The following is a 22,810-nucleotide window of genomic DNA, read 5'->3' on the forward strand; positions in this document are numbered from 1 at the left end:
CAATCAATCATGCCATAGCAAAGCCAAACAAGACGTCCATGTCCACCCACTGCCGTCCACACTTCTTCAAGTACCCATCCACAACCGATTTGACTGTGTCAAACCGTGTCCTATTCCATGCAATAAGTGCTAAGATTGCCTCTCTCTTTTCTACCGAGGCCTCCTTCTCCGCCATCCCCTTAGCTTTCTCAACATCCCACAGTCCAGCAAAGTACAGCAGCTGGTTATATAGCTGCTTTTCACTATATTCATAGTGCATACGACCAAGACAACCTTCAGCACGTCCACGAGGCCCTAAACATCGTTGGCCGTAAACGCTCATTTGACGAGTTCGGTTGCCGCAGGCAGAGTCGTCGCAAACGAGCCAGCCTTCGTAGTACTGTGCGGTCTGGGCTCGGATTTGACTTTCTAGCTGTGCAACAATGGATATGACCGTAAATGCTTTGCCACATGAGGGTTCAGGGCATAATAGGCCGTTGGGAGAACACATATCTCGTGAGGCAACAAGGCCCTCAAACGTGGATTTTTTGCGGCAGAAGCGGCATTGGAGGTTTAGCCTGGCAGCTTTCTCAAATCTAATTGAGTCAGGGATTTGTGATTCAAGGGCGCATAACTCTGTTTCTTGCTGGCCGTGTGTGGCGTTGCTTGAGATTTGGTATTTTCTAACATCCAGGCCGAGACATTCAGCGAGTCGCGCAGCGTCTGTACCGGGAATAGGGGCACATAGTCGCTCAATCGGAGGGAATATCTGCTTTAACAGGTAGAATTCCACGTCTGGCTTCAACCCAGAATCGGGTTTGATGACATCTTGGAGGGTGTATGAGCGTTTAGCTGGTTGCAGCGAGGATGTCTCTGAGTCACCCAACGTTACTATATAAGAAATAACATCATTTGGGCGTACGGATTTGCCCCTGGCAAGCTCACGCAGAGCTACCTGTGCGGGAGGCATAGTCTCCTTGTTTGGGTATTCATCTGGTTTTTTTGATAGTTTCTATGAGATAGGTTAGAGAAAGTATATCAAGGTGTCAATGTAGAATAAGCTTTAGAGGCTCGACGTACCGTATAAATGACATACTTCTGGACCGGAATTGCATATTCATGCATCTTCTGCGCTAGTTCCCGCAAGTAATCATGGATTTTGTTAAGGACAACTTCAACATCATCTCCTGACAAGATCTCATGCAGTAACTTGGTGGAAACCTCCTTTGACAAAGCACAGAATTCTCGACGCTTCATATCCAAACCCTTAACTTCGAGATGTTCAACGTACTTCCCATCAACCTCTGATAAGTTAATTGCGGCATATTTCTTCTTTGCGTGCAGAAGAAGCCTCTTGAACACATTGTCAATATCAATCTCAAGAAGTCTGTATCTCTGATTGACCAAACGTTTGAATTCATTGCCAACTTTGAGTGCCTCCTGAACATTGTCTGTGTTAGTATTGATCATGACTGAATCGGTATCTCCGTAGATAACTCGAAGTTGGTTAGTCTCTGCAAGTTCCTTCGTGTTCCGTAGAATTTCTCGTCCTTTGAATGTTGTAAGCATGGCAAGAGGTCGGGCATAAAATCGTGATTGTGTATAACCCAAACATCCGTACATGGAATTTGCTGTTAGTTTCAAGGCTAACTGTTTGGTATCCCAAAGAGCAAGTTCTTCGGGAGTAGCACTTTTGTCTTTCATCAATTTTTTCACTTCTCTTCGGCGGCTGACAAGAGTGGCAATGAGACGTGGTAGGATGCCTAACGGTTGATCGCTATCTGGGACCTCGGGAACACTCTCCTCTCGGTCATTTTCAGACTGTGTACTCATTAGTATACGTGCTCGCTATGACAAAGCTAGGGTACTCACTGATGCATGTCGATCTACCGTTGTGAAGCAGATATTGAACTCCTGGATGATACTGGGGTACAAACTATTGAAATCCATGACGAGAACGTGTTTGTCGTACAGACCCTTTTCAGGTTCAAAGACGAGGCCACCCTTGTATTTCTCCTTCTTCTTTTTGTCTGCTCCATCTTCTTCTCCTTCATTTTCCTCAATCTTGATCTGGGTCTTGTGTCCATATTTGTCCGGGCAAATATATTTACCACGGTAAAACTCATGAAGCAAAATGTACTCATTTCGCTCGGCTCTAGTTCCGCTAAGTGTTCTAGACCAGGAGTTTCCAGCCAGGTTGGTAAGGACTTTAGTTAAAGGAAGCATCTGTAGCTTGAGAACAAGTGCAGCAATGAAGTATGTATCTGCTTCACAATGGCTGAGAAAGTTCATCAGCCCTTCTTTACTAGTTGCCCATGTTTTGAGAGCAGCTTCGGTGTCGACTTCTCGGCGCTGATCACCCTCGCCCAAGTAAAGTTGGCACATTTCAGTCAAGGTCCACGACTGACATTTCATCATCAAAGACTTGCCCATGTCATTAGCAACATCGCAAAGAAGTCTCCCTGCTAGAAGTTGTCTGTCACTGAAGAATCCGGAGCCTTTTGAGAAATTCTTAGGCCATTCGCCACGCTTCAGTCTGCCAATTCGGTGCCATCCAGGGGTTTTCTTCTCCTTCAATCGGCTGAGTAGGACGTTAAAATCCACCTCTTGAAGCTGATGGCCCATGATGACGTCTGGGTCAATTTTTTCGAACAAAGCCAGGAACTTGCTGAGAAGAAATTGTTCAGTTTTCTCGAGCATGACAGTACCACGCTGCTTTTTAGCTTCGGCTTCAAATCTAAGGGGGTAAGAGAGATTTGAAGGCCTCATAACACTAAAGGTCTTGCAAGGCAGGTTCTCAGGTGGTGTGGTATCACTGAGAGAAAGATTCTCATATACACGAGCCGAAGCAACGATAATCTCTTGCTTATTTTCCTTGACATTTAACTGTGTTCTGAAAGACAAGCTCATGAGTGTCAATGGGGGCGTTTCAATCTCCTCGGAGTCTGGAACTAATGAAATTTCGGCAGGATTTGTGACCTGGCACTCAAGCTTGCACCATGAAGCTCCATTGACCGCTGTGAAGTCTGCATCTTCAATTTTTAACCAGCAGGGACCCATGATATTCTTCCACAGGACAAATTGCTCAAAAAGAGCAGTATTCGTTCCGAAAACATGAGAAAATGTCTCGCCTTTCAATTCCATCGGTAAGGCAGGTTTCGTGTAGGGATACATCAGCTTGAGGTATTCGGCTTCTTTAGGAATGTCTGGCAACTCAAAAGCGTATTTTCGAGTGCAAGGTTTGATTTTATGCATCTCAACTTTCGATCTGCTCATGATATTATCCACCTCCCCATAGACATCTTCCATGTCAACCTCTTCACTGGTAGTTTGGCCACGGATATATTTGTATTCTCGGGGAAGGAAATATAGTTTCCTAAGAATATTGTCGACTTTAACAAAAGCACTCACGTAGTTGTTGTTGGTCTTATTCTTGACTTTTCCGAATAAGCAGAGACTACCGTTAATTTCAGTGTAGTCCAACCAGAAAAACCTCAAGCTACCGTCCTCCTCCACAGCTTCCTGACAGGTAAGTTTTCCGAATCGTTGCATATCAGTGACCGAGCTGTTGAGAACATTCAACTTGTTCGTTACATCATTCCAGGATGAAGGATTGATCATTTCGGTTGTGGCCCGGGCCGGAGAAGAAGCCATAGGATCATCGTATACTTCTTTCTTGACTTTTGGAGGCGGCCGCTTTCCAACCATGTTGACGCTTGGTGTATTAGCACTATGGTCCGCAACAGCTTCTGCTACATCCAGCATATCGTCGTCTCCATCATCGTCGTCTTCTTCCTTTTTGATTACAACTTGTTTCGATCTCGAGGTACCGGCTGTCTTCCGCTCCACTGCACTAGCAACTGGGGATGAAGGTAATGGCTGCTCACTCATAATGGCATCGTCGTCACCACCATCAAGGAAAACATCATCTTCAAATTCCACATCTGCTGCTGAATTATCTTTTGGGTGGGGACTATCATTCTCCTGGTCGATCTCGGTCTTCTTCACTCTTGGCTTTGGTTGAGCTGGAGGGGAAACAATCCGTACTTTTCTCCTGGTCTCGGACTTTACGGATTTCTTGACAGGAACATTCAAAGGGGCTATATTCGTCTCAACGTCACCTAGAATATCCGCAAGAAACGCTTCGTCATCAGCCGTAGCAACAGGCTAAATAACAGAAATTCGTTAGACACGGTCACTGCCATATTTTACCGAGGAGTGAAAGTAGAGGCACATACCTTTGGTTTCGAGGCCTGTTTGGTGAGGGTGGCCGTAAAATACTTATTAATTCCATTGTTTATTTCCTCCTTTTTCTTGTTATCTTCTTCACGCTTCCGCTTAGCGGCTTTCCCCCTGACTGGCAAGCCGTCACTGTCACTGTCGCTAGCTGCAAGTCGGGTATCATCCCACTCTTCCCGACCGTCGTCTGCGTAGCCCTCGCCATTATCATCAACCACAAAGTCATCGCGATCTAGTCGTTTTCGGACAACCTTCTTATACCCTTCCTCGTCAACTTGTTCGTAAATATCTTCGTCTTCTTGAATTTCGTAAGTCGAAAGCCGCTTCTTTCCAGAGGCACGGAGAGCCCTCAGCTCTTCTAACTTTTTGGCACGAGAAGACATGATGAAATTGAAGGCCTAAAACGAAAGAAAACAAATCATAAAAACGCAGTGTCGTTAAAAGAGTGTCGACTAGGCGAACACTCTGGTCATGATACCTCGTCGTCCTTGGGGGAAAAGACGAGCATTTCTCACAAATCGCGCGTTGTGAGATCCAAACCAATTAACAAACCTTAAAACACCGCGTTTCGCGTCAGTTTGACGCGCGCAAATAAAAACTTTAGTCATGTGACTAACCTTATTTGAAAGTTAATTTTTCAGCAATTTAAGCGAATAATATTATGAGAATAACATTTGCTCCAGGTCATTATTTCAACAGGAGCAAGAGCTCGTCTATAGATGGGGAGTGGAACGTGCCGAGCGAGATGAAGACGAAGACAGTCATCTACGTTCTATAGAGCACACTTAAAAGAAGTTGGAGTAATCAGGGGTTTGACATAATAGGTTTAGAGTCTACCTCAAAAGACAGATATTTGACATTCGTTAATACATTAAAACCTCATGACCAAACCACCCGTTAACGCCCAAAGTCCGACACCATTTTTTTTTTGTTTCGACTAGCTTAGTTCATCTGTTTGATGAGGGCGTTGATGTTCTCCTCACGGTTACCAGTGTCACCACCCTCGATGAAGTGCTTGAACTTGCGAGTGCGGAAACCACCAGTAGGGTTGGAAAGCTTGAATGGCCACAGGAAGTTGCTGGCCTGCTTGAAGTTGGGGCCGACAGTGTAGATCTCGTGGATCAAGTCTTCCATGCAGACAATGCCGTACTTGCCAAGGTTCTCCTCGATAAGCTGGTTGTCGGTAAGGGCAACACGCTGCTTGTTGATCTTTCCGTAACCACGCTTGTAGACGAGCTCACGGACGCTCTTGAGGTTGGGGTAGCCGTAGGCAATGTATGGGTCAACAATGGTCAACATCTCAGCAGTAGCCTTGGTGAGCTTGACGAAGACTCCGTTGTTGATCTGGAGAAGACGGAGAAGCTGCAGGATCTTGCGAGGCTTAGGAGCAATCTTGTTGATACTATACAGTTGTTAGAATGCAATGTTATTTGATTGAGAAATTGAATTGGTACTAACCCCTTGATACGGACAACGAAGACAAGCTTGGGCTGAGCAGGGACATAGAGGGTGCCCTCCTGCTTGCTCAAACGAGCCAAGCGGATCTTCTCGCGCTCAGCATCACGGTACTCCTTGACATAGGACTCGGCACGCTTGAAGATGACAGCACGCTTGTTCTTGTTGGCCTATAGATAACATTCAGTCAGTATAAACGTTATCCACCAGAGATGCTGCAATATATATTGTTTTGAGTTGCAACTTTCAGACCCGAAAGATGGTTAAAGTGAAAGCGACAGCATCGACCTGAAGGTCTAGTCGCATCGTTGGTGATATCATCACAATACAAAGCAAGAAACATAACATAGGCGCAGGATATGCAAAATAATGGTGTCAAACTAACCTTGCGGCGCTTCTCAAGTTCAGCGGTGCGGTTGGCTCTGGCCTTCTCCTGGCTCTTGCGCTTCTTCAAGAGGGTCTCAGGAACAAGGACCTGGTCCTGGGTTGGGACAGTGCTAAATGCCCGATGTCAGTATAGTCCGATCCACGTATAGTGAAATAATCTCGCCGAGTGTAAGAACTGCAGCTTATAGTGCCACATTCTCAACTGAAGGCGTTTAATAAAGACTCGACGAAATGTTTTTAATCAATGAAGACTTTGGATTGTTTTCACAGTAGGTACTAGCATATCCACGCATATACAGTTGGATTTAGCTTTCCCGGTTGCTTGAACTATCGCAAAATATCCTCAGTTGACAAAGCCCCATGCAATTACTGCGCGGGATAACTGTGCCTGTCTATTTTCGCAATCATATGGACAACCAATGCCTCATGCAAGGACCGGTATCCAATTCGCGTAGACCCGACAATAAATTTCAAGGAGAAAGCTATGACACCTTCAGCCTCAATGCCCCATTGACGTCTCCCTATAGACCTCCATTCCTTGCTATCTGTAGGCCACTTGGAAGGGTTTCTGAGGGAGCGCCGGGATTGTTCGAGCTGGTGCTAACATCAATCACAGTCAAGTGATACGGTGCAAGCGACTCCAGCGAGAAGGACGGACTATAACCCAACACTACACACACGGGACTGAGATTAGTGAGGAGAAGAGAGAAGGGAAGCATACGTAGAGGTGGGAGCCATGTCGAAAGAGTCTGAGGTCGACTTGTGCTGAATTTGCTGGTCGAAAATGTCGTTGAAGTCGCGAGGTCAAAAAGGAAGCAGAAACGAAAGTTTTGAAGAAGTTTTTGTGTTTTGTGGAAAGCAGAAGGCGCTAGTCCTGATTAGTCAGTGGGCATCACGTGGATGTTGCTTTTGGACTTTTAGGGCTAAAGTTGATGAGTCAGCGGTTTTATCGATAAGAACGAACGACGCAGGAAAGACCTTGAGGACAGCAAAAGAGGAAGAGAAGAAGACAAGCAACATAGCGCGAAGAAGAGAAACCCGACAAACAGGAGGTCACAGGCAAGTTACGAGACAATAAGCGCTCACTATGTCGTCCCGTCGCGGTGTTGGACTAGGAGCGTTTGTGAATAAGAACCAGGCTTCGCAGTCCTTTGCAACCCATGGCGCCAACCTGAAGTCAACACATGCGAGCTCTCTCCAGACACAGTTATCAGTTTTCCAGTCCCTCCTACATACCTTTGCCCTCGAACATGGAGAGACTATCAAGTCAAATCCGACCTTCAGAGCAGAGTTTGCCCGCATGTGTCATGCCATAGGAGTCGACCCACTAGCTGCCAGCAACATCAAGGGGAAAGGGAAACGGGGACTCGGCGAAGGTGGTAGTTTCTGGACGCAAATACTCGGCGGAGATGTCAACGACTTTTACTTCGAAGTTGCTGTCAGAGTAGTTGAGCTTTGCCGAGAGACGCGCGCGGAGAACGGCGGCTTGATCAGTGTAGAGGCTTGCCGGAAGGTGGTGGGAGCTGGTAAGGCTATTGGAGGTGGATTGGAGGTTTCCGAGTACGCCGGCTCTCTTGAGTGTGTGACTTATGTTTGGCTTAACTACTGACATTGTATTAGGGATGATATACTCCGTGCTGTCGAGTCTCTGGTACCACTCGGATCCGGCTTTAAAGTCGTCAAAGTTGGGAGCAAGACATTCATCCGGTCTGTTCCCAAGGAGCTTAATACGGACCAAGCCACCGTTCTGGAAGTCATCCAGCTCCTAGGTTTTGTAACGGTATCTATGCTACAGTTAAATTTACAGTGGGAGAAAGCGAGATCGAAGACGGTTATCGATGACCTTCTTGCGGACGGTCTTGTATGGGTTGATTCACAGGCTGAAGAAGCGGAATACTGGTCGCCCCAATATCTACAAGATAGCGGGTGAGATGGTCGTGTATTTGACTTGAAGCTGAAAAAACTTCCCGACTCACTAGTTGGCCTATCTTCTTACCCACACACGAGCCTATGTCGCCCGTGTTGAACACCGTTGGTGAACGCACCCACCGCTAAATACTAGGAAGACGGACGTTACCTGTTGCCATCCAACGATTGGAGGCCCTCTACCACCGCCATGGTAACGAAATGTTGAATACTGAAGCCTGAAACACCTGTCCGGTATATTCGGTGCCCACCTAAAGTTATGGATGGCCCGATGATAGTCAGCTGCGCCCGGAAGGCAGGAGTATTTATATTTAGAGTCAACATTCGATAGTCGAATATTGAAAAGTGAACCACTGAAGTTTTGATTTATTTAACCTGCCATTGATCGTTTATAATATGCATGGACATTTTTGAACCCTGCCAAATGGCGTAGATGCAGACTCAACCCCAAGCATTCACTGAAGACAGAGCCGGTACACGTAAATAGGAAAAGGAGTAAAAAGAAGACAAGAACCATTAAGAAAACGAAAGTAGGAAATGATGCTGACACAGAAAATCATAAAACACATCATTTCATTAACTTCTTGGGTGTCAAAAAAAGGGGGGCTTGGTGATAGAAGAAGGGGATTAGAAGGGATAATTCTTTCATGCTCGGATCGCTCCACCAAGGGCACCACCGCCGAACTGCTGGTTACCGGGCCTTCTACCTTGTCCTCCAATACCACCACCACGGCCACCACCACCTCGCTGTCCGCCTCTGCCACCTCGTCCACCACCTCGTCCGCCATGACCCTGGTCACGTTGGAACGCATTGGTCATGCCTTGTGTTCGTTGTTCAAGGGTCTTCTCGTTAGCTTCTAGCAGAGACATGGACTTGTCTGCAAGAGTAACGATTTGACTCTGGAGTCTAGAAAGCTCAACGCCCTTGCGGAAGACAATGGCGTCGTTGACTTGGTCGAGGGCAGCGCTGAGTTCTTCGTGAGAGATCATGCGGCTGACAATAGCAGCAATTCTCTTCTCAGAGAGCTCGAACATGGCGGCGAGGGTGCTAATGGAGAGGGTATCGTAGAATGGAGCGTAGGTGAACAGATAGGTACGTAGACCTTCCTCTTGGATTTGTTCGGCAAGCATGACTTTGATCTTGTCGGGCTGGGCCATCAAGTCCCAGATCTTGATGGAGTTGAGGGTGGCAGAGGCCTTCTTCCAGTCGCCGGCTGCAAGGAACTTGGCGCTCATGATAACACCATCACGGGTGTTCTCTGGTGGGCCGGTGAAGACTTGTCGCTCGTTGTAATCGAGCATTCTTCGGAATGTCTTGGAGATAATGCGGCGCTTGAGTTCGGGGGAGGAAGAGCTCTGGGCCATCAGGGGAACCTCAAGGAACATGCTGGAGGTAAGGTAGATGCACTCGAGGAGCTCAAGGTTGATGTGCATGTGGAAGGGGAGCTGGCGTTGACGCTCAAGTTTCTCCTGCTCGGGGGAGACAGAGGAGTATCTCTGCATGATGATTCCCTGAGCCAGAAGCTCCTTTTGTCGTCCACTTCCGCAAACCTCAGAGAGGGTGTTTTGGGCTTCATAGACAAGTCCGGCACGGAAAGCGCAGAGACCAATCTGCACAAGTGTCCGGTTGAAGAGGATCTGTGTGCTGACGTCAAAGTTGGAGATGTTCTCTGTGAGATGGGACATCAACATGAGGTCTCTGGCGCGGTGGTATTTATCATGAAGGGCGAGGAAGTAGATCTGGCAGAGCATAGCACGAGCTCTGATGATGCCGTCACTGTACTCGAACAGATAGTTACAAAGGGTTTGTACCAAGGCGGTGACATCTGTGCTCTTTGCTCGAGGCGTGATCGATGAGTCGAGCTTCTCAGGGACAACCTTCCAGGAGTTTTCTTCCATTATGTTGACAACCTGGGCAGGTTTGAAGTAGACGTGCTCTAGTCTTCGCATCAGAACTCTGTTCACGCTATCTTGTCTGGGCTCGGACTTCTCGATCTCATTGAGGTTCTCAACGTAAATCAAGGCACGAACAATGTTGTTGTATAGTAGCTGCTCGTCACTGAGTCTCTCAATGTACTCGGCTGTGTGAGGGTCGATGTGTTGCAGCGAACGGGTGAGCTCATCATCTAATCGTTCAACCAGAGAGACGATGCTTCCAGGAACCTTGAGAACTTCACCAGGAGCCAGCTGTGGCATCTTCTCATCATCTTCCCACTCTTCAGCACCTTCAGTGACAACATACGAAGGGTTCTCCTCCAGGGTCTGGAGCAGGGTTGTAATCTCTCGCTCAGCGAGTTTCCATTGATCAGTACCCAAGAAGTTGTTTACCGAGGTGGTGCTGAGGTCGAAACGAGTAGAGATGAGGGTCAGGAGGATTCGGATGGTGTGGTATGGTGTTGTGGCAACCTCGAGGAGTTTTTCCATAGTTCGGATCTGCTCCATGCGGTCGGTGTTTTTCTTGCCTCTAGACTCCACAACAACACGGAGGTGCTTGAGAATACTCTCTGGGGTATACTGGAGAGCCTTTCCACCACGGCCAACGGTCGAGAATCCAGTATCGTCTCCGATAAGAACATCCTCAACCCGGGTAGCGGCACGGGGAGCACGCTCCACAACCACGACTTCTTCCTCCTGGTCTGGTTCCATGTACTCCTCCTTGTTCTCTCTGTACTTTTCGATCTCGGTGACATATTCCTTATTGTTCTTCTTTAGACGCTGCTTGACAGTGTTGAAGCCCTTGGCGTTGTTGGCGTTCATTTTCTTTGTGGACACCTTCTGCTTCGCAAGCGTCTCGTTCATGAAGTCCTCCAGATCGGCAATGGCTTTGATATAGACCTTTGGAATAGGACCAGACTGGACAATCTTTGCAGTCTGCCTGTTCAGCTTATCAAACTCTACACCACCCAAGTCAGTTTTCTCTTATCAAGGAGCACCACCCCGCAGTCCACGGCCAACCATTCTGCAGACATACCTGTAGAAATAACAGCCCAGTCATTGATTCTCTCCGCATTATCAATGACCTTGATTGTGTGTTCCAACTCCTCTAGCCTCTTATCCTTCGCACTCTTCATGACCGTAACCCGCTCCTCATCTTCGTCCGACTCAACGGCGGCCTTGGTCGACTTGTAGAACTTGCTCGCACCCTGGAGACCACCATCGTCATCGGAATCACTCTCCTCCTCCGAGGACTCCTCCTCGCTGGACTCTTCTTCGCTGGACTCCTCCTCATCGTCTTCGGGCTTATCGCGATCGCTGTAGAGCTCCTCCTCGTCTGAGGACGAGCTTTCGCTGTCACTGCCGCCGTGGAAGAAACGAGACATCGTGCTGATCAGGACAGGCGTGCGGGCTCCTTGTTTCGTGTGCTGATCTCTCGACAAACCTGACGGTAACGCTGGAGATATCTGTGGTCTGGTCGGTGGTGGTTTCGTTCGCTCGCTCGCTTTCTTTTCGCTCGTCAAAAAACGACAAACTCGATAAAAAAATCTAAGCGAGGGTGGCTAGCCTGATCGGGTTAGCGCGGGTCATATAACAGCCCAGGCATCGACAGGCAAAATCGCCAACGACAGTGCTTCCTCTGGCATTTGATAGCTGCTGATAGCTGTTGAGCGCCTTTGATGGCTGATACTTCTTTCACTGATCAGGAGTAGCTAAAATTATTACTGAATTTGTCCTCAATATGCTCATTCCTTTTTCAAGAGTGCCTGTGTCATGAAGTCAACTTCATATACCCAAGTCCCCTGGACTAAAGATGTAGCTATAGCAGAGATCATCTATCAAGGCATGACGGCAGTTGATTCGGTCGTTGGTACCTAATCCTGGGTTGTGCCATATTCTATCACGATAACTACAAGAAACCAGACGCCGTCGAATGCTTTCTGCAATTGCGTGCCTCACTTCTGCTGTTTGCAGATGACTACATTGCCCACTTAATGGATCTATAATATATGGCCACCTAGCGGGTAAAACATCGCGGGGCTATTTCATATATCTATTCTGCTAGGCTCTGTACAGAGGGATTGAATCTCTTATCACAGAGCTTCATATCGAAATACTGCTTGATGGGTTTGGCATCTAGCCATTGAACGTGGCACTCACTCCAGCCAATCTCTAATCAAGCCAACACTACTCCGTACGTTCTACCATGGATTCGTCCTAATGTCGCAGGACTTTAGCTATAAAGCCTCACAGTTATCTGGAACCCAACCACTCAAGACCAAAGGGGCAGGAAGATATTGTCGTATGACTTCTATTGCCCCTTTTCACCTCGAATATAACTTGCTTGACCAGGATCCAAAGTAAACATCAGGAATACTTTTCAGAAGGGAAATACTTCGATCTATTGCCGGCTCATTTTTATCATTCTAGCTAGACTTAGATGTCAGAATGAACCTTTTCTTAGCTTCTGAATACCCTAGTCACTGGACGTGAGCATCTTCCTATATATCTACAACTAACTACACCCCCAGCATCTCTTTCCAATCTAGAGTGAGGCGGGTCGATATAATATGTTATGAGATAACATAACTACCAACTCCAACGCTATGGTTAACAGACTAGAGATAAAGGCGTAAAAGAAAAAAAAAAAAAAAAAATTCGAAGTTCGAAGAATGACGTATCTCAAAAAGTCAAACGGTAAAGCTGATAGAGAAGATGAAGCGAAGCAAAGTGGGAATATAGAAAGTATAAGCCTTTAATCGGCCCATCAAGCGGTTACATCCTTGTTTGTGGATGTTGTTATACTGGAATAGAAAACAAAAAAATAGAGAAAAAAAGACGACCACTTGAAGGTCAAGAGATATAAATGTTGATAAAATAGGGGAATAATAGAAGGGAATATATAAAGGTAACGGAATGAAAAGAAAAGAAAACAGGGGGGCATTCATATCTCCTTCTCCTTTTTTTAACCCTTTTGTCTCATTCGTTCCAGGAGAGGCATCATTTTCATCCACCAATACCTAGCCAACATACACAGAGCATAGCATTCCACTATATTCATCATCAGTGATAATTCTGTTCTTGTCCTTTCTCTCATTCGTCGGAGCTAATTGCCTCATCCATCGTCAACCAAGTTCGATTCAATTCAACTTGTTTATCCCAATACCCTAAAATCCAAGTGGTGCGGGCGTTCCATCGCGTGATATAAGTGTGTGACCTGTTTGGCGCGCGCAAGACCATTGGCTATGTGCACGTATATTGCAGATGCCTTGCGAAGAGTATATAATGTTTGATGAGTGGAGTGGAGAGGCAGGGGGCGGGATGTTGGGTAAATGTACATAAGTGAGCCAAACCCGGGATTCAAATCCAGGGAACGTTAACCCTTTCCAGAGCCCGATTGCGTTATTGGCTTTTTAGGGTGGTAGTTTGTTTGAAGCTGTACGGCCAATGGAGGTGAGCTATATCCCCAATTGGTACAGTTGGAATAAAATAAATGTGAAATGGTATTTGGAAAAATTTTCACGTTCAATCAGTGCCACTGGTTCTGGTTCTGGTTCATGAAGCCATCTCCCAGTGCCCCATCTTCGAGACTGCGGATGAAGTCTCTATTTCGGCCGTGTGAACCGTTGTTTCTTGCCCGGCTAGTTCGTCTTTGACCTGGGCCGGAAGCGTCAGGGTACCCGTCTGCCGGAGGTGGGTAGTACGCCGGGCTAGGCTGGAGTCGAATGGGTGAGTTGGGGTCCAAGTGACTAGCTACCCGTTGTATAGACGGTGGAATACCACTCTGCTGTTGATCCATTGTCGTAGCCCGTTGTCGACCTGCGCGGGTAGTTGCTTGCGCGTATAGGTTTTGAGAGGAGCCATACTGTGTCTGCTGCGGTGGCATGGACATATGGCCAGATTGCATGATGGGCATTTGATATCCCTGTTGTGTAGGATAGGGTGGTGGTGGTCCCTGTTGCTGCTGAGGCTGTTGCTGTGGAGGCGGGGCCGGGTGTTGTTGCTGTTGCTGGGAATTATACATGTTGTTGTAGACTGGTGGAGGTTGATTGTGCGGTGTGTTGAATTGGTTCATTTGAAGAGCATAAGCAGACTGGGCGGCAGCGGCAGCGGCAGAGTTTGCTTGGGCTTGGGCCGCTTGTGCCTGTGCAGCTTGGGCGCGTTGTTTGGATGCTGCTTCTGCTTGTTGCTGTTGTTGAACTCCGGGAGCAACAGACTTATTAATAACGGAGGATTTGAGGTGGACCGGCGGGACGAAGGGCTGGGTGAACTTTTGCTGCGTGATAAAGGGGTGGAGTTTGGCTTGTTGCGGAGACCATCTTTCAAGAGGGTTAATGGATAGGAGGCCGCGAACAAAATCAATGAATGCCACGCGGTTGTTCATTTCTGTTGATCAAAGAGTTAGTTATAATTCACCGCAACATGCTTGGGGCAATACACATACCTCTGTCAATTTCGGCCTGCTTCATGTTCTTTCGCGGCATTGCGTATGACCTGATGATTTCCGGCAGTGTGGTAGCTTGGAAGTACTTCTTGCTTGGCTGTTCCTTGGTGTTGTGCTCGCGAGAATATTGTTCCATGCTCTTCAGTCTAAAACTCTGTCGGCCAAACTCATCTTGTGTCTTCTCGAAGAATTCACCAGCCTGCTTCCCGTTCTCGAGCATCCATACTGGAGGCAAGCCCAGCATCTCTGTTATTCTAGCTATTTGGTTGTATTCCGATGATCCAGGGAAGAGAGGAAGCCCGAGGAAGAGTTCAACAACAATGCATCCGAGGGACCACATATCAATTGCCGAGGAATATCTGCAGGGATGTTAACAATTAATTCTAAGAGTGCATTGAGTAAAACTACTTACGGCAATCCTAGGAGAACTTCGGGTGAGCGGTAAAATCTAGACTGGATATAGGTATAGACAGTTTGTCGCTCGTCACACGCGGATCCGAAGTCGATAATTTTGATTATAGGGCTCTCGAGGCTTTTTATCAAATATGTTAGTTATCAATTGTAAATTTCAAGGAAAGCGGCAACGTACTTTTTTAGCAAGATGTTCTCCGGCTTTAGATCGCAATGTATCAATCTAGCTTTGTTCAAGAGTGCGAGCCCGTTAAGCAACTGTTGAGCGAACACCCTCACGAGTGTGGTACTCAATCCACGAAACTGATTCTGCTTAATCAACTCGTAAAGATTAACGCTGAGCAACTCAAACACCAAGCACAGATGTTGACGATGGATGAAGGTGTCCTTTAGTCGAAGTAGATGGTGGTCATCGTTCTTGTCTAGTTTGCTGCTAATCTGCTAACTGTTAGCTGCAAGTCTAGTCCGACAAACGTTAGCATCGACATACCAAATCCAAGACCGAAACTTCCATCATACTCTGATTGAAGTATGCAGTCCTATTCTTGATGACTTTCACGGCAATGACTTCCTGAGTCTTTAGATTTTGACACTTGACTACTTGTCCAAAAGTTCCTTGGCCGAGGACGTCAAGGATAAGGTAGCGGTTCCTAGTTGACAAGGAGTCAGTATGCTGCTGTGGACTCGACGTGTGCAATGTGTCAAGAGCGTCGTACTTGTGGTTTGCTTCCTCACTGCCGAGAATATCGTTGACATAAAGAATATAGTCGCTATCGTCGTTATCGTAGCCATCGTTCTTGACACCTTTGCTTGGCTTCGTCAGCACACGTCGAGGATTCCTAGATGATTCGTACTTGAAGGTCGGGTTGCAAATTCGATATGTTGCTGGTAGATGTGTTGTGAGGGCTTGTAGAGGCTAGTGTGAAAGATAAGATAAACAGATTAGCATTAGCGTCGATATAGCGATAAAGGTGAGCGCTGCGGGGAAGCATACACTGATGAACCCTCCCTCTGGGTTTGCTCGTCGGAAAGCTGGCTGCTTGTTGATCCTAGGTTGTAGCTCACTGATGCATTTGATACTCTGGAACTTTGGTACGGGACCCCTGCCCATGCCGACACTAGGACTCCCGCCAGCTGACTGAGGCTGATACGAAACGGGGCGATGAGATTTTGAGTCTTGGCCAAATGCGGAATGGAGCTGAAGGGTCGCCGACTGCGGATAGTATCTCTCCGGGCTCATATCGTTGGACTGCACTGGGGGTAGGCGTGGGGCATGCGGTCGTGAGGGTGCGGCTGGAGATGTGTTAGTAAGATGACGGTCAATGTAAGAGTTCGCTGCGTGTTAAGGAAGAGCTGGTTTATGAACGGTGAAAAGGAAACGGTCATCGTTAGGCTTAGAGTGTAGTGATGGAGGGTTGCTGAAATTCCAGTCCACCTTTGGCGAGATGGGAGGCGTTGAGGCTTCCTCTCGCTCAGTGCTGGCTATGGGCTGTATCAACAGTCCGCCAGCGAGGATAGGCAGAGAGTGAGGTGATTGAGAGTGAAACAGGACTGAGAACATACATGGTGGTGATTGATATGATTGCGAGGCCGAGTAGTTGTTTGCACTGGTCGTAGGCGAGGGATGTGAGCTGGACTTCGCGGTGGGAGGGAAGGCATATGTATTCTGGGCGGCGTTGGGACTCATGTTATACGGCAAAGTGGGCGAGATAATGTTCATGGGAGAGTATCTGCGGGCAGCGGAGGAGGTCTCTTCATTAGCGAGGTATTGCGACGAGTTTCTCTGGTGCGTGGGCGGTCGAGCAGAGTACTTGGCTCTGTTGTAAGGGTCCGCGTCCTCCATGTGGGTGTCATGATCCAGATCGCGAGTGTTGGGCGTGCCGGAGCCGTTGCCGTTGCCAGAGGGCGAGGGGACCATGGAGGTCGGTCTGAGGCTTGCAGGCACCTTAGACACGCTGCCTGGTGGTTGATACGTCTCGTACGTGAAGCCGCGAGGAGGCTGGTGTGTCTGTCCGTGGTCGACGGCTGAGTGGCCAGTGTTGGGAGTGAACTGGCCAGGCTTGTTCCCCGGTATATCGGAGTAGTTCTGCCACTGTGGTTCCATATTTTCTTGCTGCCCGAGGAGCTTGCAATAATAATAATAACAATAATAATAATATCCGCTCTATCAGCCTGCCTGCGTGGATTGCTGTACGTGCTCGTTCGCCTCTTGTTTACCACTGGGGTGGCTTGTTTGACGCAAAAGCGATTGCCAAACGGGACACCGGACTGAACTGCCCGTCCGTGTGCAGTGAGCAGAGGCAGCAGGACACCCTGATACTCTGTGTATTTCGGCTGTGGGTATGTCTGCGAGTCGGAGGAGCCGGCGCTGCAGAGGCGTAGACGTTGCGACTGGGGGAGTATTTCTAATATGCTAAACGGGCGGGCGAAACGTCTAGCAGCGCATCATCGAGCCGGCGAGACGTCGACAAGCTCACAGGCAGAAGTAATTGCAGTATCCACGGCCACTTGCCCGGCCATGCAGCAGTCTCGTAGACCTGGAGCAGATATTACTGAGCGGCCGCTCGATGGCTGCAGCGGGCAGTGGATGGCTTCGACGGTGGAGGAGCAAGACGGGCGGCGGTGGCGGCTGGGGGGGTGGGATGCGGCCCCTGAAAAAGGACTCAGCGGACGGGCGGCAGGATGAAGAAGCCCTGGGCCTGTCAGGCTGCTCGCTCTGGCTGTCCGTCTGTCGAGTGCTGCTGTCGCTCTGCGTGGTGATGGATGCGATGAAGTGGACGAGGACAGGCGAGGGAGAAGTTGAGGTTGCAAGTCCGCGAGTTGCGAAGTCAGCACAGGCGCTTTTCCCTCCCCGTGCAGCAACAACATCAACAACGTCAACCTTCACTCAACGTCAGCGCCTGGCCACGCTACCGCTTGCAACCACGCCGTCCTCTGCGTTTACCTGGATAGACTGGCCTTTTGTTGTTGGGCTTACGGGCCGGTAGTGATGGTAGTGACGATGGCTACAGACTGACAGGGCTTGCTACGACTACGGTGGAGAGACGCAGCTTGGGTGCGCCGTAGATGTACCTGACTCCAGCCCAAGGACGTCGAGCTGCCTGAGCAAAAGCAAAGAAGAACGAGGACGGAAGAAGACGAGTAGCAACAGGGGGTGAGGAACCGTCGGCGGCAGACTCGGTGGTGAGAAGAAGGTCTGTCACTTTGCTCGCCTCCTCGTCGAGTATACTTAACACCCCCATTTCTGCGGCTTCCATCTGGGCCTTGACAACCAACCCCCAAGCAACGGAGTAACAAATAAACGCATCACTAACAGTCTTTTTTAGACCTCCAAGACCTCCAAGGCAAGAGAGAACAAGTACGAAACCATGGCTCGGGCTGACTAATCTCGCATATTTAGTTAACTAGTGAGCTGCAGCCTGGAGAGCTTCGAAGGTGATAAAATGATAGCTGAGAAGTGAGAGAGATGAGAGAAGAGATAAAGAAGAAGGAAAGTGGAAGAGAAAGAAGGAAAAACGAGGTCACTGACGGCATGGCTGGTCTCTACTGAAGGACTAACCCCGGGGTAAAGAGCTCTGGTTGGTCGTCGAGTCGATATATCAAGCGTAACGGCTCGCCTCTCACAGGAAGCTAGCCAACTATCTACATAAACCCGATAATACATCCATATATTGCCAGCTCTGCTCGACGATGGCAAGGTTAGACCAGGATAAACGCCAGGACGGCTCGTCAGGGACCGCCACTGATGCGCCAGCTGAACCCTCACAGCAGGATGTCCAAGGAACTGACGAGTCGAGCCGCCTGCGAGCCCTCAATGCCGACATCAGAGATCAGGACGATCTCGAGAGAGATATCACACGCCAGGTGTGTTGGCTGTTGGACATGTTTCACCCTCCTGTCCCCTGGGCAGACCTTAACTAACCCTGCTCAATATAGGCCGACAAAATATTAAGGGAGCAGGCTAATGAGCGAGATATACGACGCCTTGAGCGTACCAGAAACGAGAAAGTGTACAGTCTTGCCCCGACTCCCGATTCAACCCAGCTGTACAAGTTGACAAATATATATGGTGTAGAAAGATCGAATCTCAGGTTCTTAGACTTCATCAGCGACTATCAGAGCCCATCGGTACTTCTGCCCGAGTAAAGTACGAGGCAGATATCAAGAATGCGGAAAGTCGCTTGACGCAACTTGAGACGGATCTAAAAGAGATACAGCAACGTATCGAAGAGCGCGGCGGAGAAGAGGATGCTGCTGGTACCAGTGCTGGGCGTGAGGAAGGGTCGGCGGCTGGGAGATTGCCCAACGAGTCACGGAGGGACTATCTCATACGCACAGGCAAGATTACTCCCTTTTCGCGCATGGGTGGGGGTGCTGGAGATGATGCAGGAACCACGCTGCAGAGCGCTTTGTTCGAGGCGGAGGATGAGCGAGACGAAGAACTTGCGCTTGAAGCTGCTGGTGAACAGCCCGTCGCTTCACATCGGCACTTGATGAAACCTGGGTTTGATGATAGCCAGTTTGACGAAGCTGTCCGCCCGACGAAGAGGCGCAAGGTAGCTGGTGGCTCTGGCGTGGTAGCTAGCTCGCCTATCGTTTCAGACGATGAGTACCTCGATGCTGATGCTGAAGAACCTGAGGATGAGGAGGAGTCTGTAGACGAAGAAGAGCTGGATTCAGATGAGGCAGCAGGGCGAGCTCGGAGGAAGAAAGGAAAAAGCAAAGGGAAGTCAAAGACTGCCGGTGCCATTGAAGACTTCAAGGGGGTGGATGATGGAGACGAGCGAGTTTACCAGTCACGACTACGGGATTGGGTTCATAGACGGTCTGAAGCCCGTGATCGCGCAAAATTAGAGACGCTTCGCCTTTCAGGGGAGGACAATGCCAAGCCAGAGGACGAACAGACGTCAGATCAACGTTTGGAAGAAGAATGGCACTTGCCGCATCCAACTACTCCCGATACGGAGCTGGATGGTGGCTACCGGCTTCCAGGAGACGTATACCCGTACCTTTTCGATTACCAAAAGACAGGCGTCAAATGGCTATGGGAGCTGTACCAGCAACAGGTTGGCGGCATCATAGGAGACGAGATGGGCCTCGGTAAGACAATACAGGTTATTGCTTTCCTGGCTGGTATCCATTATAGCAAGAAGCTCAAAGGTCCCATCATTGTCGTCTGCCCACCTACTGTCATGAAGCAATGGGTTAATGAGTTTCATCGCTGGTGGCCACCTTTCCGTGTCTCAATACTACACACCTCTGGAAGCGGGATGGTCAATATCAAAAGTGAAAGCCAAGCTGAAGATAGATATACCTCTGGCGTCTGGGGGGATCGAAATTCTACCACACAAAGAGGCAATAAGGCAGCTCGCCGCATCCTGAAAAGAGTCCTAGAAGACGGCCATGTACTGGTTACCACCTACGCAGGGCTGCAGACCTACTCCTCGCTTCTTATACCTGTAGACTGGGGCATCGCTGTGCTAGATGAAGGCCACAAGATACGTAACCCAGACACTTCAATCACCATTCATTGCAAGGAACTACGGACATCTCACCGCTTAATCCTTTCTGGCACACCCATGCAGAACAATCTTACAGAGCTATGGTCATTATTCGATTTCGTCTTCCCCATGCGTCTGGGCACCTTGGTCAATTTCCGAAACCAGTTCGAGTTCCCCATTCGAACAGGAGGGTATGCAAATGCCTCCAACTTGCAAGTTCAGACCGCAGCAAAGTGCGCTGAAACACTCAAGGATGCCATAAGTCCATACTTACTACAACGATTCAAGATGGACGTCGCAGCGGATCTGCCCAAGAAGAGCGAGCAAGTCCTCTTCTGCAAGCTAACTAAGGTACAGAGAGCGGCGTATGAGGCCTTTTTAGCATCGGGCGAGATGTCATCCATCTTGCGTGGACGGCGAGAAGCACTCTACGGCATCGACATGTTGAGGAAGATATGCAACCACCCGGACCTGACACAGCATAAGATCCTGTCCACAAAGACAGATTACAACTATGGCAGCGGCGCGAAATCGGGGAAGATGCAAGTTGTCAAATCCCTCCTGGAGCTGTGGAAGGACACAGGTCATAAAACGCTTCTATTCGCTCAGCATCGAATCATGCTTGATATCCTAGAACGTTTCATTAGAGGGTTTGACGGGTTTAATTATAGGCGTATGGACGGTAATACACCTATCAAAGTCCGTCAAAGCATGGTGGATGAGTTTAACAACAATCCAGACCTGCATGTGTTCCTCCTCACTACGAAAGTAGGCGGTCTGGGGGTAAATTTGACGGGTGCAGACAGAGTGATTATCTATGATCCAGATTGGAATCCTTCTACAGATGTGCAGGCTCGTGAGAGAGCATGGAGGCTGGGCCAGAAACGTGAAGTTACAATCTACCGGCTCATGACCGCAGGAACCATCGAGGAGAAAATATACCATAGGCAGATCTTTAAACAGTTCCTAACGAACAAGATTCTGCGGGATCCAAAGCAGCGCCAAACTTTCCAGATGAGTGACATACAGGATCTATTCACACTGGGTAACGATGGACCCACGGAGACCAGCCAGATGTTCAAGGATGCAGACATCGTGTATGAAGACGACGCAGCAAAGGGTAAAAATGCCGGATCTTCTGGCCGCCAGCAACGACGCCGGCAACCCGAGAATAAACCAGTGAAGGAAGAGGACCAGAAAATCAGCCGTGTGACTGGCGTTGCTGGGATGGAAGAATATCACGACGAAACCAGTGGCCCCGGTACCCCTCAACAGGAGAAGGAGGCAGAAGGAGAATCCAAGAGCAAGACAGACGCCCGTCTGATGGAAAATATCTTCTCTCGTTCTGGGGTCCTCTCAGCCGTTGAACACGACCAGATAATACACGGAAAGCGAGCAGTCAAAGCGGACCCGAAAATAATCGAGACCGAAGCCAAGCGTGTCGCAGCAGAGGCAGCTAGGGAACTCCTCAAGGCAGAAGAGGTTGCTCGCACCGTACCAGCTGGTACACCTACTTGGACTGGCCAGTTTGGCACTGCAGGTCGTCCCGGCCTCGACGTGGCACCGGCCGGTACATCGTCTATCTATTCTGGCGGCGGGAGCACTGTCCGTCGAGCCATGGGCGGACCATCATCTGCCAGCCTACTCGCTAATCTTGCCAGTCGAAGTTCTGCAGCAGGCGGTAGAGCAGGCACTGCATCCGGCTCTGGATCTCCTTCTGCCTCTGCCTCTGCTTCGGCCTCTGCGTCGAGAACAGGCACACCGCGAACAAGCACACCGACGGGGAGAGACTTTCTGGTGATGATACGTGACTATATCATCACGCATGGAGGAGCAGTGTACACGCAGATGCTGATCGACCATTTCAACCGATTCTGCGACTCTCCCCGAGCCACGGCCGAGTTCAAGGAGATCCTCCGTACGATAGCCGTGCTGGACAAGTCAGGGACAGGGACGCGGGCGCGAGGTAAATGGGTCCTGAAGCCTGAGTATGCTAAGAAGTGACTTCATCTTGTAGCCAGCAGCCAAATAAAACCCTTGATCATCATCCATCGTCCTCTTCATCTTCCCTCTCTCCATGTTTTCTATATAAAGCGAGCGTCGCCTATGAAACCTGCGTATCAGGGGTAACCGTATTGTAACTTATTCACGTGATACACACCACTTTTTGCTTCTTTCAGCAGAGTTTTGATTGTCCCAGCCGCGTATCGTACTGTCACGATCTACGATCCAAGAGCTTTTTTTTACTTCAAGACTCTGTCTCACTTTCTTTTCTTCTTTTTCCTCCTGCAACAGACAATAATAATATCTTCGACTCTCGCTTCGCTGCATCTTTTGACAGGGCTGCGTGTTTCCTTTCTTCTCAGCTCTTCACGTTCTTTTAGTCCCGCTCGTTCCTGTTGCCCGCTGTTGCTGTGTGTTCGAGCGTTCGTTACCCATAACTACCGGGTACTAATAATAATCACCACCTTTTGCCGTTCGCCCTTCACGGAGCCTCCTTCGTCACCGAGGGCCGACTCAGCACGATTCAAAG

General features: G+C 48.9%; 7 protein-coding genes across 7 annotated transcripts; 2 read left to right on the forward strand and 5 right to left on the reverse strand.

Annotated features, from left to right (window-relative positions):
• Positions 1 to 7: 7 nt before the first annotated feature.
• ARB_05121 (uncharacterized protein) lies at positions 8 to 4,601 on the reverse strand (the record flags this gene model as incomplete). The annotated part of the gene is made up of 4 exons (XM_003016782.1): positions 8 to 991; positions 1,060 to 1,800; positions 1,852 to 4,146; positions 4,218 to 4,601. The coding sequence occupies 4 exons, from the start codon at positions 4,599 to 4,601 to the stop codon at positions 8 to 10; spliced, it is 4,404 nt and encodes a 1,467-aa protein (XP_003016828.1).
• Positions 4,602 to 5,160: 559 nt separating this feature from the next.
• ARB_05122 (uncharacterized protein) lies at positions 5,161 to 5,994 on the reverse strand (the record flags this gene model as incomplete). Its single annotated transcript, XM_003016783.1, has 3 exons — positions 5,161 to 5,620; positions 5,677 to 5,843; positions 5,926 to 5,994. 3 exons carry the CDS (start codon positions 5,992 to 5,994, stop codon positions 5,161 to 5,163), a joined length of 696 nt encoding a protein of 231 aa, XP_003016829.1.
• Positions 5,995 to 7,147: 1,153 nt separating this feature from the next.
• On the forward strand, positions 7,148 to 7,990 carry ARB_05123 (uncharacterized protein; the record flags this gene model as incomplete). The annotated part of the gene is made up of 2 exons (XM_003016784.1): positions 7,148 to 7,638; positions 7,681 to 7,990. The coding sequence occupies 2 exons, from the start codon at positions 7,148 to 7,150 to the stop codon at positions 7,988 to 7,990; spliced, it is 801 nt and encodes a 266-aa protein (XP_003016830.1).
• Positions 7,991 to 8,631: 641 nt separating this feature from the next.
• Positions 8,632 to 11,306, reverse strand: ARB_05124 (uncharacterized protein; the record flags this gene model as incomplete). Its single annotated transcript, XM_003016785.1, has 2 exons — positions 8,632 to 10,880; positions 10,958 to 11,306. 2 exons carry the CDS (start codon positions 11,304 to 11,306, stop codon positions 8,632 to 8,634), a joined length of 2,598 nt encoding a protein of 865 aa, XP_003016831.1.
• Positions 11,307 to 13,450: 2,144 nt separating this feature from the next.
• On the reverse strand, positions 13,451 to 15,887 carry ARB_05125 (uncharacterized protein; the record flags this gene model as incomplete). Its single annotated transcript, XM_003016786.1, has 6 exons — positions 13,451 to 14,307; positions 14,366 to 14,724; positions 14,778 to 14,813; positions 14,955 to 15,214; positions 15,267 to 15,692; positions 15,771 to 15,887. The coding sequence occupies 6 exons, from the start codon at positions 15,885 to 15,887 to the stop codon at positions 13,451 to 13,453; spliced, it is 2,055 nt and encodes a 684-aa protein (XP_003016832.1).
• Positions 15,888 to 16,118: 231 nt separating this feature from the next.
• Positions 16,119 to 16,880, reverse strand: ARB_05126 (uncharacterized protein; the record flags this gene model as incomplete). The annotated part of the gene is made up of 1 exon (XM_003016787.1): positions 16,119 to 16,880. One exon carries the CDS (start codon positions 16,878 to 16,880, stop codon positions 16,119 to 16,121), a length of 762 nt encoding a protein of 253 aa, XP_003016833.1.
• Positions 16,881 to 18,466: 1,586 nt separating this feature from the next.
• On the forward strand, positions 18,467 to 22,281 carry ARB_05127 (uncharacterized protein; the record flags this gene model as incomplete). Its single annotated transcript, XM_003016788.1, has 2 exons — positions 18,467 to 18,640; positions 18,793 to 22,281. 2 exons carry the CDS (start codon positions 18,467 to 18,469, stop codon positions 22,279 to 22,281), a joined length of 3,663 nt encoding a protein of 1,220 aa, XP_003016834.1.
• Positions 22,282 to 22,810: the final 529 nt, after the last annotated feature.

The sequence above is a fragment of the Trichophyton benhamiae genome (genome assembly GCF_000151125.1).
Source record: "Trichophyton benhamiae CBS 112371 chromosome Unknown contig01989.5, whole genome shotgun sequence".
In the NCBI taxonomy this organism is placed as follows: Eukaryota; Fungi; Ascomycota; class Eurotiomycetes; order Onygenales; family Arthrodermataceae; genus Trichophyton; species Trichophyton benhamiae.